The sequence below is a fragment of the Taudactylus pleione genome, unplaced genomic scaffold (genome assembly GCF_031769625.1).
Source record: "Taudactylus pleione unplaced genomic scaffold, aTauple2 ptg000311l, whole genome shotgun sequence".
Classification (NCBI taxonomy): domain Eukaryota; kingdom Metazoa; phylum Chordata; class Amphibia; order Anura; family Myobatrachidae; genus Taudactylus; species Taudactylus pleione.
This window is the reverse complement of record NW_028284712.1, coordinates 656,913-672,849: the sequence shown is the minus strand read 5'-3', so window position 1 is coordinate 672,849 and position 15,937 is coordinate 656,913. Positions and strand designations below refer to the sequence as shown.

At 49.6% G+C, this 15,937-nt stretch overlaps 1 protein-coding gene across 1 annotated transcript in view; it reads right to left on the bottom strand.

Annotated features, from left to right (window-relative positions):
* Positions 1-14,783, bottom strand: part of DCAF12 (DDB1 and CUL4 associated factor 12) — a 45,636-nt gene extending 30,853 nt beyond the window's left edge. Inside the window, exons 1-5 of the mRNA XM_088442393.1 lie at positions 14,510-14,783; positions 11,807-12,061; positions 7,562-7,768; positions 6,841-6,901; positions 2,600-2,793 (exon numbers count right to left, since the gene is read on the bottom strand). Of these exons, the coding sequence (XP_088298519.1) occupies positions 2,600-2,793; positions 6,841-6,901; positions 7,562-7,768; positions 11,807-12,061; positions 14,510-14,572 (780 nt within the window). The 5' untranslated portion in view covers positions 14,573-14,783. The remainder of the gene's footprint in view (positions 1-2,599; positions 2,794-6,840; positions 6,902-7,561; positions 7,769-11,806; positions 12,062-14,509) is intronic.
* Between the last annotated feature and the right edge of the window lie 1,154 nt (positions 14,784-15,937).

Here is a 15,937-nt window from a genome sequence, read left to right as displayed (position 1 = left end):
CCTTAGTATGGAGAGGTTCCTGGTCGGAAAGATCCAGAATCTCCCCATCATCAGACGTCACTTCGTCATCCTCATAAGGAGCAGACAGACGCCACCGGCCGCAACATAGACTCCCTTTGTAACACATCCGACAAGTGCTGTACAGAACTAGTCAGGGAATTAACCCACGCAGGCTCCTGAGAGACCGGGGGAGGGGAAATAGGGAGACTGTGGGGTACCATCAATTGCCTCGGGAAACCCTGCATGGGTGACGACACCACTGATTGCTGGGACAATCCCATCTGTGAGAACGCGGGCTGCGGAGCAAACTGGCCCACCAAGGTTGTAAGCGCCTTAGCGAAACAAGCCCAGGGCGGCTCCTGTACCAGTGCTGTGACCGTAATTGGCCGCGCCAATAAAAAACACTGCCGGCATAGCCCCTCCGCGCTACCCTCCCCCTCCGCTATAGGTACTTTACAGGTAGTACACTGAAGCTGGAGAGGAAAGTCACTCTCAGACATGATGGTGGAAAGTATGTGACCCCTCTCACAATACTCGGTAGTATAGCGAGAGACCACCCTGGAGCACCGCACCGCAAGGGCTTTAGCAGAAAGATCAGGGACAGTGATAAGGCTGACAGTAAGAAATCAAAAGTACAGGCAGCAGCGCTAGCACAGTCACATACAATGCACAGAAAAATAAATCCTGCACCATCAGCGCTGATACTCAACTACACAGAGTCTGGTAGGACACAGCGCTGCATACACAGACCTGACCAAGCGGAGGAGAGGTATGCGGGGGGACCCAGACCACGATGCCTCCGATCTTAGGCTTCCGGCAGCGTTCACCATGCGTTCTGAAGATGGCCACCGAGGAGCATAGAGGAGGCTGGCCTGGGGGAGGAACGCTGCCACAGGGCCAGTCGGCGTGTGCAGAGAGGGCTGTGTGCAGCGGGGGAGGCGCCGGCTGTGAGACAGGGAAGGCGCGCTCCCCTGGCATGCATTTAACCCCTGGGACGCCGCAGCGCTACCGCTCTGCCGCGGCCCGCTGTCCCAGGGGGGTAGTGGAAGTTAAGGTTAATACCTGGCTCCACGCTGCAGCCAGTCCCCAGGGAGCCCCCTGCCTGGGGACTTTTGGACCATGTTCAGCAGGGTCCCACCGTGGGACCCCTGCTGCTAACCTTTGTCCCCCTTGGATCCAGCCATGGTCCAAACAATCTGGGGTCACCGCTAGCTGTGACCCCAGCTGCTTACAAGCATCCCCGGATCGGTACCGGCGTTCTGGTACCGGCGGGGGTGTAGGGAAGACAGCATGGACATCAGTACTGACTGTCCATGCTATACTTCCAGATGTGCAGCCACAGCTGCAATGAAGAAAACTTCAGGGGCTCTTCTAAGCCCCCCTCTAGCAGGTGCATCCGACTCCGGCCGGGCACCACACGAAACTGAGATGCCTTGGCTCGGGGGCAGGGTATAGAAGGGGGACCCTAGTGCACCCTGGGAGGCTGAAAACTTAACTCTATGGTGCCCGATGCCTGACGTCATCACCTATACCCCAAAGTATCCTGTGGATACCCTATGGAACCTTAAGTAGAAATAACTGCAGTGGCACACAGAATATTAGTATGCGGCCTATCATTTTAAGCAGCATATGCTGCTTCTTCGTCCTATTCACATAGCTTTGCAAAAAAGAAGCATTTTAAGGAAAAAAAGTTGCACAAAATGCTGCTTGGCGCTATCGAGTCGCTCGGTGCTCACACATTGTGTGTAACGCTACTTGTAGTGTATGGAGGATAGATGTATGGGACAACGTGTAGGTGGACTGGCCAGTGGATAGATGTATGGGACACATGTAGGTGAACTGGCCAGTGGATAGATGTATGGGACACATGTAGGTGGACTGGCCAGTGGATAGATGTATGGGACACGTGTAGGTGGACTGGCCAGTGGATGGATGTATGGGACACGTGTAGGTGGACTGGCCAGTGGATAGATGTATGGGACACGTGTAGGTGGACTGGCCAGTGTCCTCCTACACTCTAAAACTGATCTAATGACAAGTACAAAACAATCTCTGCTCCTGCATTCCAGGTACGTGCCAGAGCCACCTTGAACAGGAGGAGAGGGAAGCTTATGCATGTACGACAGACTGGAAGACCTCCCGGGCAGAGAAAAACGCCACGGATGCGGCAAAATCCACCTTGCAGAGCGTGGGGAAAATAAAGTCTCCCTGTAGACCTGGCCTGCGGAGGCATCATAATGTACCAGCAAGGGTGGGCAGGTCGGTAGCCTAGAGGGAGCTGGCACCCGTGTAACGTAGGACCATTGTCTGAATCATGCGGAAGAGGAGACACCGCGTCCAGAATACATCGTATTCTACCATCAAACACAAATTATTCAGTGCTTACATTTACTGGAACAAGTCATGAATAACTATGGGTTGCAAAGCAATTTCACCTACATAAGGTCTAAAGTGAAAAGGGGTAAAAAGCCACGTAAGGTTATAAATACAAAAGTCTCAAACCCAACTAAACAGACAATTGGGGTTCTCGGGACACGCTGGGGGGGGCAGCAGCAGTTGGGAGGACCTGAGAGAGGAGAAGGATAGTAAGAAGAGTTACCTTGTTCTTGCTGTTGAACGCCAGGGCGCGGACTTTGCAGTTAGAAGAGTTGCTGCTTTCTTTGGGGATATCCTTCAGAGCCTTGTGGTAGATGTGGGAGTACACGGGCACGCGGGAGTGGCTATGCTGGAAGTTACACTTACTCAGTACATCCTCATTGATCTCCCACAGACCCATCGAGCCGTCTCGAGAGCCTGAAATAGTGAGAGAGCGCTCAGCACATCACCAAACCATCTCTGTGCAGGTCCTGCAGGCGGCACTCGTATGTAAAGAACGATAGTTATGTTTGAGAAGTGATGCTCCAACCATGACAACAGTCAGACTAGTGTGACCAGCAGACCTGTAATACTATAGATGGTGGTTCCCAAACCGGGTGCCGTGACAAAGCCAGTCCTGGTGGCTGCTAATCATAACTGTGGATAAACAGAAGCACATCCCTGTCCCCACCACATAACTGACCCGAAGGATGACAGGTCAGCACATTCCTGTCCTCACCACATAACTGACCCTAAGGGTGACAGGTCAGCATATCCCTGTCCTCACCACATAACTGACCCTAAGGATGACAGATCAGCACATCCCCGTCCCCACCACATAACTGACCCTAAGGATGACAGATCAGCACATCCCCGTCCTCACCACATAACTGACCCTAAGGATGACAGGTTAGCACATCCCTGTCCTCACCACATAACTGACCCCAAGGATGACAGATCAGCACATCCCTGTCCTCACCACATAACTGACCCTAAGGATGACAGGTCAGCACATCCCTGTCCTCACCACATAACTGACCCTAAGGATGACAGGCCAGCACATCCCTGTCCTCACCACATAACTGACCCTAAGGATGACAGGCCAGCACATCCCTGTCCTCACCACATAACTGACCCTAAGGATGACAGGCCAGCACATCCCTGTCCTCACCACATAACAGACCCTAAGGATGACAGGTCAGCACATCCCTGTCCTCACCACATAACTGACCCTAAGGATGACAGGTCAGCACATCCCTGCCCACCACCACTTAACTGACCCTAAGGATGACCGGTCAGCACATCCCTGTCCCCACCACATAACTGACCATAAGGATGACAGGTCAGCACATCCCTGTCCCCACCACATAACTGACCCTAAGGGTGACAGGCCAGCACATCCCTATCCTCACCACATAACTGACCCTAAGGATGACAGGTCAGCACATCCCTGTCCCCACCACATAACTGGCCCTAAGGATGACCGGTCAGCACATCCCTGTCCCCACCACATAACTGACCATAAGGATGACCGGTCAGCACATCCCTGTCCTCACCACATAACTGACCCTAAGGATGACCGGTCAGCACATCCCTGTCCCCACCACATAACTGACCATAAGGATGACCGGTCAGCACATCCCTGGCCCCACCACATAACTGACCCTAAGGTTGACAGGTCAGCACATCCCTGTCCCCACCACATAACTGACCCTAAGGATGACAGGTCAGCACATCCCTGTCCTCACCACATAACTGACCCTAAGGATGACAGGTCATCCCTGTCCCCACCACATAACTGACCCCAAGGATGACAGGTCATCCCTGTCCCCACCACATAACTGACCCCAAGGATGACAGGTCAGCACATCCCTGTCCTCACCACATAACTGACCCTAAGGATGACAGGTCAGCACATCCCTGTCCTCACCACATAACTGACCCTAAGGATGACCGGTCAGCACATCCCTGTCCCCACCACATAACTGACCATAAGGATGACAGGTCAGCACATCCCTGTCCCCACCACATAACTGACCCTAAGGGTGACAGGTCAGCACATCCCTGTCCCCACCACATAACTGACCATAAGGATGACCGGTCAGCACATCCCTGTCCTCACCACATAACTGACCCTAAGGATGACCGGTCAGCACATCCCTGTCCCCACCACATAACTGACCATAAGGATGACCGGTCAGCACATCCCTGTCCCCACCACATAACTGACCTTAAGGTTGACAGGTCAGCACATCCCTGTCCCCACCACATAACTGACCCTAAGGATGACAGGTCAGCACATCCCTGTCCTCACCACATAACTGACCCTAAGGATGACAGGTCATCCCTGTCCCCACCACATAACTGACCCCAAGGATGACAGGTCAGCACATCCCTGTCCCCACCACATAACTGACCCTAAGGATGACAGGTCAGCACATCCCTGTCCCCAAGGATGACCGATCAGCACATCCCTGTCCCCACCACATAACTGACCCTAAGGATGACAGCACATCCCTGTCCCCACCACATAACTGACCCTAAGGATGACAGGTCAGCACATCCCTGTCCCCCACCACATAACTGACCCTAAGGATGACAGATCAGCACATCCCTGTCCTCACCACATAACTGACCCTAAGGATGACAGGTCAGCACATCCCTGTCCCCACCACATAACTGACCCTAAGGATGACAGATCAGCACATCCCTGTCCCCACCACATAACTGACCCTAAGGATGACAGGTCAGCACATCCCTGTCCCCACCACATAACTGACCCCAAGGATGACAGATCAGCACATCCCTGTCCCCACCACATAACTGACCCTAAGGATGACAGGTCATCCCTGTCCCCACCACATAACTGACCCTAAGGGTGACAGGTCAGCACATCCCTGTCCTCACCACATAACTGACCCTAAGGATGACAGGTCATCCCTGTCCCCACCACATAACTGACCCTAAGGGTGACAGGTCAGCACATCCCTGTCCTCACCACATAACTGACCCTAAGGATGACCGGTCAGCACATCCCTGTCCCCACCACATAACTGACCATAAGGATGACCGGTCAGTACATCCCTGTCCTCACCACATAACTGACCCCAAGGATGACAGATCAGCACATCCCTGTCCCCACCACATAACTGACCCTAAGGATGACAGGTCATCCCTGTCCCCACCACATAACTGACCCCAAGGATGACAGGTCAGCACATCCCTGTCCTCACCACATAACTGACCCCAAGGATGACAGGTCAGCACACTTTACTTAATGTAATCATTTTTGCTGAATTTCTCAATTAGTAACTTTTGGCCTAGGGGTGCTGTGAAAAAAAAGAAAGAAAATGCTGATACTCTAGGCGGGCGCCGTGATCAAGAAGGTTTAGGAACCACTGACAGATGTTAAAAATTGACTGGAAGCTCACCTAGAGAATGACTAAACCAATACAAGGTGGTTTATATAAAAACTACTTAGAACAGTCAGTCACAAAACATATGTGAAACGTTTGAGGTGTTAAGCAAAGTCGGAGATCAATCATGATAGGGAATTATTTCCCTACGCACACTAGACTTCCTGCCATTACTACCACTGGAGGGTGCTGCAGTCAGCCCCCCCCCCGTGTGTCTGAAATAGCTGATAAAAGAGAACAGCAGCACAGCAAATGTAAAAACACACACTGGCTCAGAGGACACAAGGGAAGGCGTCCAGCGACATGGAGTGTCCTGAGAAACCATCATAAAAGGAAACCTTTCAAGGGCTGACGATCAGTCTTAGAGCTGGCTGCCCTCTTAGTTTGTTAGGGATATAAGTGTTAGTATAGGTGACTTCAGTTTTCAGAATATGAGGAGAGAATGGTGCAGACATTAACATTACTCCAGGGTGCCAGCGGTAACTGGCGCTGCCGGGAGAGGGTATCCCAAGATCTGCTGAGAATTCTGCTCTCCAAGTTTGTAAAATCAGTGATAAAAGAGGATTTTTGGTCCTCACTGTTAAATCAGTTTCTCTTACTCAGTCTGGGGGACACTGCCGACCTTGGGCTGTAGAGTGCGCTGAGAGGAGCTGACAATTCCATAGCTGTGCCTAGGGGGATTGGGAGGTTGGGGGGGGGGGAGGGGAATAGGTAAAGAAAATGAGAACACCAATAAAGCTGCTCCTGCCGCTATCAAAATTGGTGCCCGCTCCAAGGGCACATAAGGGAAACTGAGTTCCAATTGGCTGAGACGGGCTGATGGGATGCAGAAGAGGAGGGCTTGGCTTCAAACAGGCTTGGTTTAACGTACCAGCTCCTCACACTGCCCTCTACCCCGCTTGGTTGGCAGTGTCGCCCAGATCGTAGGACAGAGAAATACAAAATAGGAGAATTATAACGAGACTAAAGAGAATAGCGGCCATGACAGTTATCTATAAGGCTCAATCTTACCACAGACCTCAGTATATAATTAAGGTAATAAATAACAGGGTTAATGAACGCAACTCACCCGAAACTGCCAGGGTATCACTAATCCATGCGATAGAGAAGATCCAGTCATTGTGACCCTCCTGCAGTGAGCAAGAAACAAAATAACTCCATGAAAGCTGATCTCAGATTGATAGGAAACTACAGAACGATTATATACTCTACATTGTGTTTCAGAAGTTCATGGTCTGTAACCAGCTTAGAATTGGGGAATACAAGACTGCTGGGCAACTACAGCTGCATTCATTATAGATAAAGACACAAGAACATTACCCTGAGACTCATGTATGCTACCGACGCCTATGCAGCACCTTATGGTATCATGTGTGCCCAGAATTACCAGCATGGGAGAGTGCGGAGATAAAGCACTTTAGTTACACAGCCCATCGGGATGGCACATAGTAAGGCAGGGGAGGAGTACGTAGACTGTGCAATGCAGAAACCTGTCCACTTGTGTGGTTATAACAGTGAGGACAGGGCAGCATCACGTACCGGGGTGGGAAGCGGATCCAGCAAAGCATTTACTGAGAGACAGAGTAAAGTAAAGAGGACACATAGCTGAGCTAACAAATTAGAGTGAATTAGAAAATATTATTAATTGGTTTAATCTTTGTTTTGTTTAATCTTAATTAGTCTAAATCCAGAGACATAGTGGTGCATATCTACTAAGGGCTACGATGACATTATTCACACATCTCATCTTTTGGTTTGACATCAGAGAGAAGAAACAGAAAGAAGCTCACATCTCCAACGCAGACGGGATCCAGGGTGGGGAGCCGATAGACCGCCAGGCTGTTAGGGTTATCCCCTCCGGTGGCCAGCAGCGTCCGGGAAGGGTTGATCTCAATGGCGTGGATTCCACAGTTCTGGGGGGTTGTATTGATTGGTTCACGATCTTTCAAGATGGGGATCTTTGTGATCTGCCCAGTCTGCACATCCACCACGAATAACTGTAGACGAGAAGAAAAAAAAAATGTGCAACGGTCAGCGAGTAACCACTTCCGGGCCACCGTGGGCCAATGCACTCCCAAGGCAGGAACAAACGCAATAGGATATGACGGTTAGGTCAGGAGATTCAATACAGAGGTGTCAACCTTATGGACAGAGCATTATAAAATTATTATTAGTGTTAATTCTAGCACCCTGCACATGTCACAACCAGTGCAGTTCCTCTTTCCTGTCTGGTGCTTCTAGAACACTCAGCTGATGCAACAAACTTCTGATATACAGACCATATTGTGCTAGAAGCACCAGAACACAGTGACACCCCAGGTAGGAAAGAGGAACTGCGCAGGTTGTTACAGGTTGCTAGAATAAACACTTTATAGTAACAAATAAAGTAAACCGAATTATTTTGTGCCCTTTACTTAAGCTAGGCAATACCTCCCACCCAAGAAATGCACTATATTATCAGTGATAAGTAGTTACACAAATATTATAAACAGTAGAACAATTATAATCTTTGTTTTGTGTGTATGTAACATAGTTCTAAAATTTGAACTATATGGTACAATTATGTACAAATCATAAAGGCTACTAAAATTGAGTGAAACTATGTGCTATATTCTATAACCGGGCCACGTATGTAAACAAGTACTCAGTAAAGTGAATTTCCATAACAATCTGAAACCACTTAGTCACACAAGTGAGACCCATTGGTATAGTGCAGGGTGTCACCAACTTAATAGCATGTGTTCCATTGAACAGTGTTCCAATTTAAGTGCTTTAGCGCATCTTTTCCTTGTGTATGGTGGTGTGGGACTCCCTGATACAGAAAGACCTGGTTCCACAGGATGCGCTCTTATCCTGCACCAAGGGCTTCAGTCGTAATGGGAGGAAAGAAGCCTTTTGAGGAGGTTTAATGGACATGTGAAGGTTTGATGGGCACAGAGAGGATGTAAAATGGGCAAATAAGAGACATGGGGTCTGCTGGCATTTGGGTAAATCTCAGACAGCCAAGGGGCTTGTGGAGATTTGATGGGCATATAAGGGGCTGTGGGTGATCTGATGGGCACATAAGGGGCCTGTGGGTGATCTGATGGCATTTGTGGAGATCTCAGGGACATATAAGGGACATGTGGAGAGGACTGAACACTGAACTAGGACACTTAATTTTCTTGATAGGTCCCTTGGAGTGATAATTATGAGTGCTCACTGATATAACAGCCAAAGTAGAAGATGACATACTAACTGGAGCTTTGTGAGATATGAAACATCTTGTGGCAACATCACAATACTCAGAGTAAAAGAAGAGTCTAACGCAGAGGTTCCCAAACTCCGTAATTACAGTCCAGGTATTAACTAATGCAGAGGTTCCCAAACTCCGTAATTACAGTCCAGGTATTAACTAATGCAGAGGTTCCCAAACTCCGTAATTACAGTCCAGGTATTAACTAATGCAGAGGTTCCCAAACTCCGTAATTACAGTCCAGGTATTAACTAATGCAGAGGTTCCCAAACTCCGTAATTACAGTCCAGGTATTAACTAATGCAGAGGTTCCCAAACTCCGTAATTACAGGCCAGGTATTAACTAATGCAGAGGTTCCCAAACTCCGTAATTACAGTCCAGGTATTAACTAATGCAGAGGTTCCCAAACTCCGTAATTACAGACCAGGTATTAACTAATGCAGAGGTTCCCAAACTCCGTAATTACAGTCCAGGTATTAACTAATGCAGAGGTTCCCAAACTCCGTAATTACAGTCCAGGTATTAACTAATGCAGAGGTTCTCAAACTCCGTGATTACAGTCCAGGTTATTAACTAATGCAGAGGTTCCCAAACTCCGTAATTACAGTCCAGGTATTAACTAATGCAGAGGTTCCCAAACTCCGTAATTACAGTCCAGGTATTAACTAATGCAGAGGTTCCCAAACTCCGTAATTACAGTCCAGGTATTAACTAATGCAGAGGTTCCCAAACTCCGTAATTACAGGCCAGGTATTAACTAATGCAGAGGTTCCCAAACTCCGTAATTACAGGCCAGGTATTAACTAATGCAGAGGTTCCCAAACTCCGTAATTACAGTCCAGGTATTAACTAATGCAGAGGTTCCCAAACTCCGTAATTACAGTCCAGGTATTAACTAATGCAGAGGTTCCCAAACTCCGTAATTACAGGCCAGGTATTAACTAATGCAGAGGTTCCCAAACTCCGTAATTACAGTCCAGGTATTAACTAATGCAGAGGTTCCCAAACTCCGTAATTACAGTCCAGGTATTAACTAATGCAGAGGTTCCCAAACTCCGTAATTACAGGCCAGGTATTAACTAATGCAGAGGTTCCCAAACTCCGTAATTACAGTCCAGGTATTAACTAATGCAGAGGTTCCCAAACTCCGTAATTACAGGCCAGGTATTAACTAATGCAGAGGTTCCCAAATTCCGTAATTACAGTCCAGGTATTAACTAATGCAGAGGTTCCCAAACTACGTAATTACAGTCCAGGTATTAACTAATGCAGAGGTTCCCAAACTCCGTAATTACAGGCCAGGTATTAACTAACGCAGAGGTTCCCAAACTCCGTAATTACAGTCCAGGTATTAACTAATGCAGAGGTTCCCAAACTCCGTAATTACAGTCCAGGTATTAACTAACGCAGAGGTTCCCAAACTCCGTAATTACAGGCCAGGTATTAACTAATGAAGAGGTTCCCAAACTCCGCTGGGTACAGACTAGACGATTTTTTGAGCGATATGCCCGATTCCAACGGATCAGAACGACCAATTGTCAAAATTGTCTCGTGTGTAACACTATGTCGAGCGGTGTGTGCTCCCGCGGGATCGTCAGGTGGGACCTACATGCAGCAAAGTGTACTGGCCTCCCTATAGGTCAGCTGAGCGGATGGGAAGGTGGTGGGGGGGGGGTCTTCGCCCACCAGATCGCTGGGTGCACACGTAATTTAGGGTGTACTCAGCTTCAATTTGATTTAACCATCTGGACTTAAGCATGGATATACATAGAAGCTGTACTGTAATGGTAGAGTTTGGGAAACTCTGGTCTAATGTGTTCCGCAAACAAGGTTCTTATTCCTCATAGTCATTTACAATCACACTCATCACATCTCATGTCTACCTCTAATATACCTGTAATGCCTACATTTATTTTCTAATTGTTGTGATATTCCGCTGAAACTGGTCAATTTGCTTTTTTGTTTATTCGTATCCATATCATTTGTATGACGTCTGTTTTAGCGCTGTAGAATTTGTGATGCATTATTAGTGCTCACTCTAGCTCCGGTGGCAGGCAGGGAAGCGGAGCTAGAGAGGGCACTTCCGAGCGTGCCGAACGCTACCGGAAAGGGGGCGTGTCTATAAGACGCACCCCCTTTTCGTCACTCTTGGGGGTATGCCCGGCACTTACGGACACGCCGAGCAGCCCCCAAGCGCTGCTGAAAGGAAGAATAGCGGCGTCTATTCACGGGCGGTGACCAGGTCACCGCACATTTCCCCACCTGTGGGACACTGCGACCCGCGGGTGGAGACGGCTGTTTTAGCAGGGCGCTGCGCGGTAAGGACAGGGCGCTTCAGAAGAGGGGCTTGGGCTCTCCAGAAGGAGGGCAGGGCGCCGCGTCCCGCTAAAATAGCCTAGTGGGAACGCTACATTATCAATAGACGGTCTTGATTACAATTAAACAAATAAACTGCATCTCATGAGCTATTCCCCATCCTTTGTAGGTGTATAAATATGATGTTCTCTGAAACTTTATAAGGGCAAATGTACACTATGTATAATGGGCTATGGCAATAATACCTAAAGGTGCCAATGACACCATAACCCCTGTTGATCACAACAGGAACAGTGGCACTGGAGTCTCTTTTGGATTCTACATGATCCATTTATGCACAGTCACTTGGGGGGGGGGGGGGTGTAATGGGTTTGCAGACCCTCCCTTCCTTCCGCAGGTTAAGTGCTGGTTGCATGCATCAGGTCAAATAAAGACTACAGCAAATTTACCAGAATTGGGCCACACACTGACCCAGACACTTACGGTGTTGCATTTGGTTCCACAAACGACCTGGCGATGGTTTAGCCATTGTGACGCAAAGACTTTATTGAGGGTCCCAAGACGGAACTCTCTCTCTCTCAGGATGCCTGGGAGGGTCTGAGCTGCGCAGCCACGTAACAGGCAGCGATAACTGTGTTCATCCTGTGCTTTCAGCTCTCGTGCTTTCAGATAATACACCACAGACTTCTTCTCTGGAGGAAGTCTCCTCCGCTTCTGAGTGGCATGGTCCCAATCAGCCTGCAAGAGAACACACCACAACACCGCGTCAAAGCAACACATAGGCCACCATAGCATACTGTGTCGTATCAGACTATCCAACAAGATTTGGCTAAAGATTTTTGAAACACGGCCATGATCGTTATGCTTCATAACTAATAACACTGGCAAATCTACATGTACAGGTTGAGTCTCCCATATCCAAATATTCCGAAATACGGAATATTTTTAGCATGACTGAGAAAGTGAAACCTTTGCTTTCTGATGGTTCAATATACACAAACTTTGTTTAAAGCACAAATTATTAAAAATATTGTTTAAAATTACCTTCAGGCTGTGTGTATAAGGTGTATAATGAAACAGAAATGAATTTCATGTATGTACACAAACTTTTTTTGATGCACAAAATTATTAAAAATATAGAATAAAATGACCTGCAGGCTGTGTGTATGAAGTGTATATAACACATAAATGCATTCTCTGTGTTTAGATTTGGGTCCCATTCCAAAGATATTTCTATTCCAAAACACGGAATATTCCGATATCCAAAATACCCCTGGTCCCAAGCATTTTGGATATGGGAGACTCAACCTGTGTTAGTTTCAGGAATTTGCGCGATCCCAAAATACTTAATTCATTGATATTGGCTAGAAGTACGCAAATCCAATGATAAACATTACAATGTTGGAAGTAACGTGGATTTGAATGGTAATGTCAAGCTGGCGACATTTCCGCAATGTTTGGATTATCCAACGAACATCCATTAAATGTGATTCACTGGTAATCTGTACTGACCAAGAATTAGCGCAGACTTGGCCTCAATATCCAAGTCAAGTGCCAGGGACGAAAAACAGGAGCCAGCGATGTAAAGCAGTGCAACCATTACAAGGAAATCTGCGATGCACACTGGCCGGTATAAACATAATGTCTAACGTGGGAATTATCGCTAGAAATTTCATAAAGAAACAGAACATACACAGCTTGTACCAAACCCACACATACACTTTCTTACCATCCCATCCCCCCCACACCATCCTATCACACCAAGTCCTGCACCCCCCCCCCCTGATCCCAACCCTGTCCCCCACACAAGACTCCCCAAATTAGACCAACGTCCCAACTGGTACTAATCTCCCCATACACCCTCCCCCAGTCAGGTCCCACTTACAACACCACGCTCTCCTTTCCAAATCAGTCTCCCCATCCAAGACCTGCCCTCCCTCCACCAGATGTACCCCACCACCCCCTTCACCCCATCTAGGACCTGCAGCAGTCTCCCCATCCCAGACCTCCCTTCCACTACCACAACATTGTTCTCTTTCCACCAGACCTGAGCAACTATCCCCCCATACCCATCACCCCACCTGGGACCTGTACTCACGCGCACCAGTCTCCTCCTGCCAGAACTGTCTCCCCAGTCCTGTCCCTCCAACACTGCAACAGACCTGTCTACCCCCCCTTCTGGGAACTGACTCCACCCCAAACCAGTCTCCCCATCTCAGACCTGTCCTCTCAGCACCAGTCTCCATCTCAGACCTTTTCTCTCTCTGTACCAGTCTCCCCATCTCAGACATTTTCTCTCTGTACCACTCTCCCCACCCCAGACCTACCGCCCCACTTTCACCAGTCTACCGATTCCAGACCTGTCCTCTAAGCACCAGTCTCCATATCCCAAACCTACCTGCACCAGTCTACCCACCTCAGACCTGTACCAGACTCCTGTGCCAGAACCCGCACACGCCAGTCTCCCCGGTACACGCCAGTCCCCTCCCCGGTCCACGCCAGTCCTCTCCCCGGTCCAGACCTGTCCTCTCCCCGGTCCAGACCTGTCCTCTCCCCGGTCCAGACCTGTCCTCTCCCCGGTCCAGACCTGTCCTCTCCCCGGTCCAGACCTGTCCTCTCCCCGGTCCAGACCTGTCCTCTCCCCGGTACACGCCAGTCCCCTCCCCGGTCCACGCCAGTCCCCTCCCCGGTCCACGCCAGTCCCCTCCCCGGTCCACGCCAGTCCCCTCCCCGGTCCACGCCAGTCCTCTCCCCGGTCCACGCCAGTCCTCTCCCCGGTCCACGCCAGTCCTCTCCCCGGTACAGACCTGTCCCCTCCCCGGTACAGACCTGTCCCCTCCCCGGTACAGACCTGTCCCCTCCCCGGTACAGACCTGTCCCCTCCCCGGTCCACGCCAGTCCTCTCCTCGGTCCACGCCAGTCCTCTCCTCGGTCCACGCCAGTCCTCTCCCCGGTCCACGCCAGTCCTCTCCCCGGTCCACGCCAGTCCTCTCCCCGGTCCACGCCAGTCCTCTCCCCGGTCCAGACCTGTCCTCTACCCAGTACACACAGATTTCAGCACTGCATATTAGTGACCTGGATCCCGGCATGGCCACCACCTCACACAGGTCCCCCCCACCCTCCCTGGCTCCCAGTAGCCCTGCTCCCAGCACCACCTGCAGGTCCCGCACAGGCCCCCTCACATACCTGCTCTCCGGGGCCTGTTCCTGGCGCCGCTCTCCTCTTCCTGCTAACTGCTCTCCGGGTCATGCTCTCGCCCACAGAGCCCCCGCATGGAGAGAGCCCGGGCAGCCGGATATCTCATATAACGGAGGGACGGGAGCGAGCAACAACGGCGCACAGCGACCTACCGACAGCACGGCGACCTCTCACCCCGAGCGCCGCTGCGTCCTGACGTCACCAGCGTAACGCACACACCACGCCCCAGCGTCTCCTAGCAACGGGGCGGCCGCGAGAGAGAGAGGAGGGGTCCGGTAGTAGCCTGGCAACCAGTGATAGCTAGCGTGTGGAGGGGGCGTGTCCTGCTGCTGGGGCCGGTTGGAAGAGGAGGAGTCTGTGTGTACGGATGATGGGACGTGGGTGGGGGGTGTATCCTGCTGCAGGGGTCGGAGGGAGGAGGAGGAGCCAGTGTGTATACTGATGATGGGACGTGGGTGGGGGCGTGTGCTGCTGCAGGGGTCGGCGGGAGGAGTTGTCAGTGTGTGTACTGATGGGATGTGGGTGTGGGGCGTGTCCTGCTGCAGGGGCCGGAGGGAGGAGGAGGAGCCAGTGTGTGTACTGAAGATGGGACGTGGGGAGGACACATCGCTAGTAAAGATGTTTGTAATTACACACAAGACGATATTTTGCATGATTTGCCCGATTTTGATGCATCGGAACGACATCGTGTAAAATATGACCAAATCGTGAGTGTCCACTCACGATCATGACGCCGATGTGCGTACCCGCGGGTCGTACATCGCATCTTCAGATCTTGCCTACAGCAGGCAAAATCTGCCAATCTCGTACACGATCCGGCGGCATATCATTCAGTGTTTATGCCTGAATGATATGTCGTTCAGATCCGTATATGATGCTGTGTTAAAAAAAAATTAATACAATCTGAAAAAAAACCAAAACGGCGTGGCCCTTTGTTTCCGGTGGAGACTGAAGGTTCAGGAGGACAGCAATAAATTGATATAAATGACACATTACACATACAGTTTAAGTTAAATAATTAAAATGATTTATTGGTACTTAGCTTAGTTTTCTAATTCCGATAATGATCCAATACAGCACAATTCACACCCGGGAGCCTCGCCCTATCACAATAGGCTGGATGGGTACACTGGACCCAGCACTTTGTGCAGTCAGTCTGGGTGATAGGAGTTAAAGGTCAGTCTGGGAGATAGGAGTTAAAGGCTCCAGACTTCCGCATTTCACACCTAATTATAGGGCTCCTAACAAAGACCGGATACTATATAACTTATATGGTCATAATATTAGAACAAATATTAACAATATAATTAATAGCGCAATATTATTATAAATTACATTGACATTTATATGTTCAAGGCTCATTGCCGTAAGCATTACAACTAGTCATAACGTATAACTACCGCACATTCCTTTGAG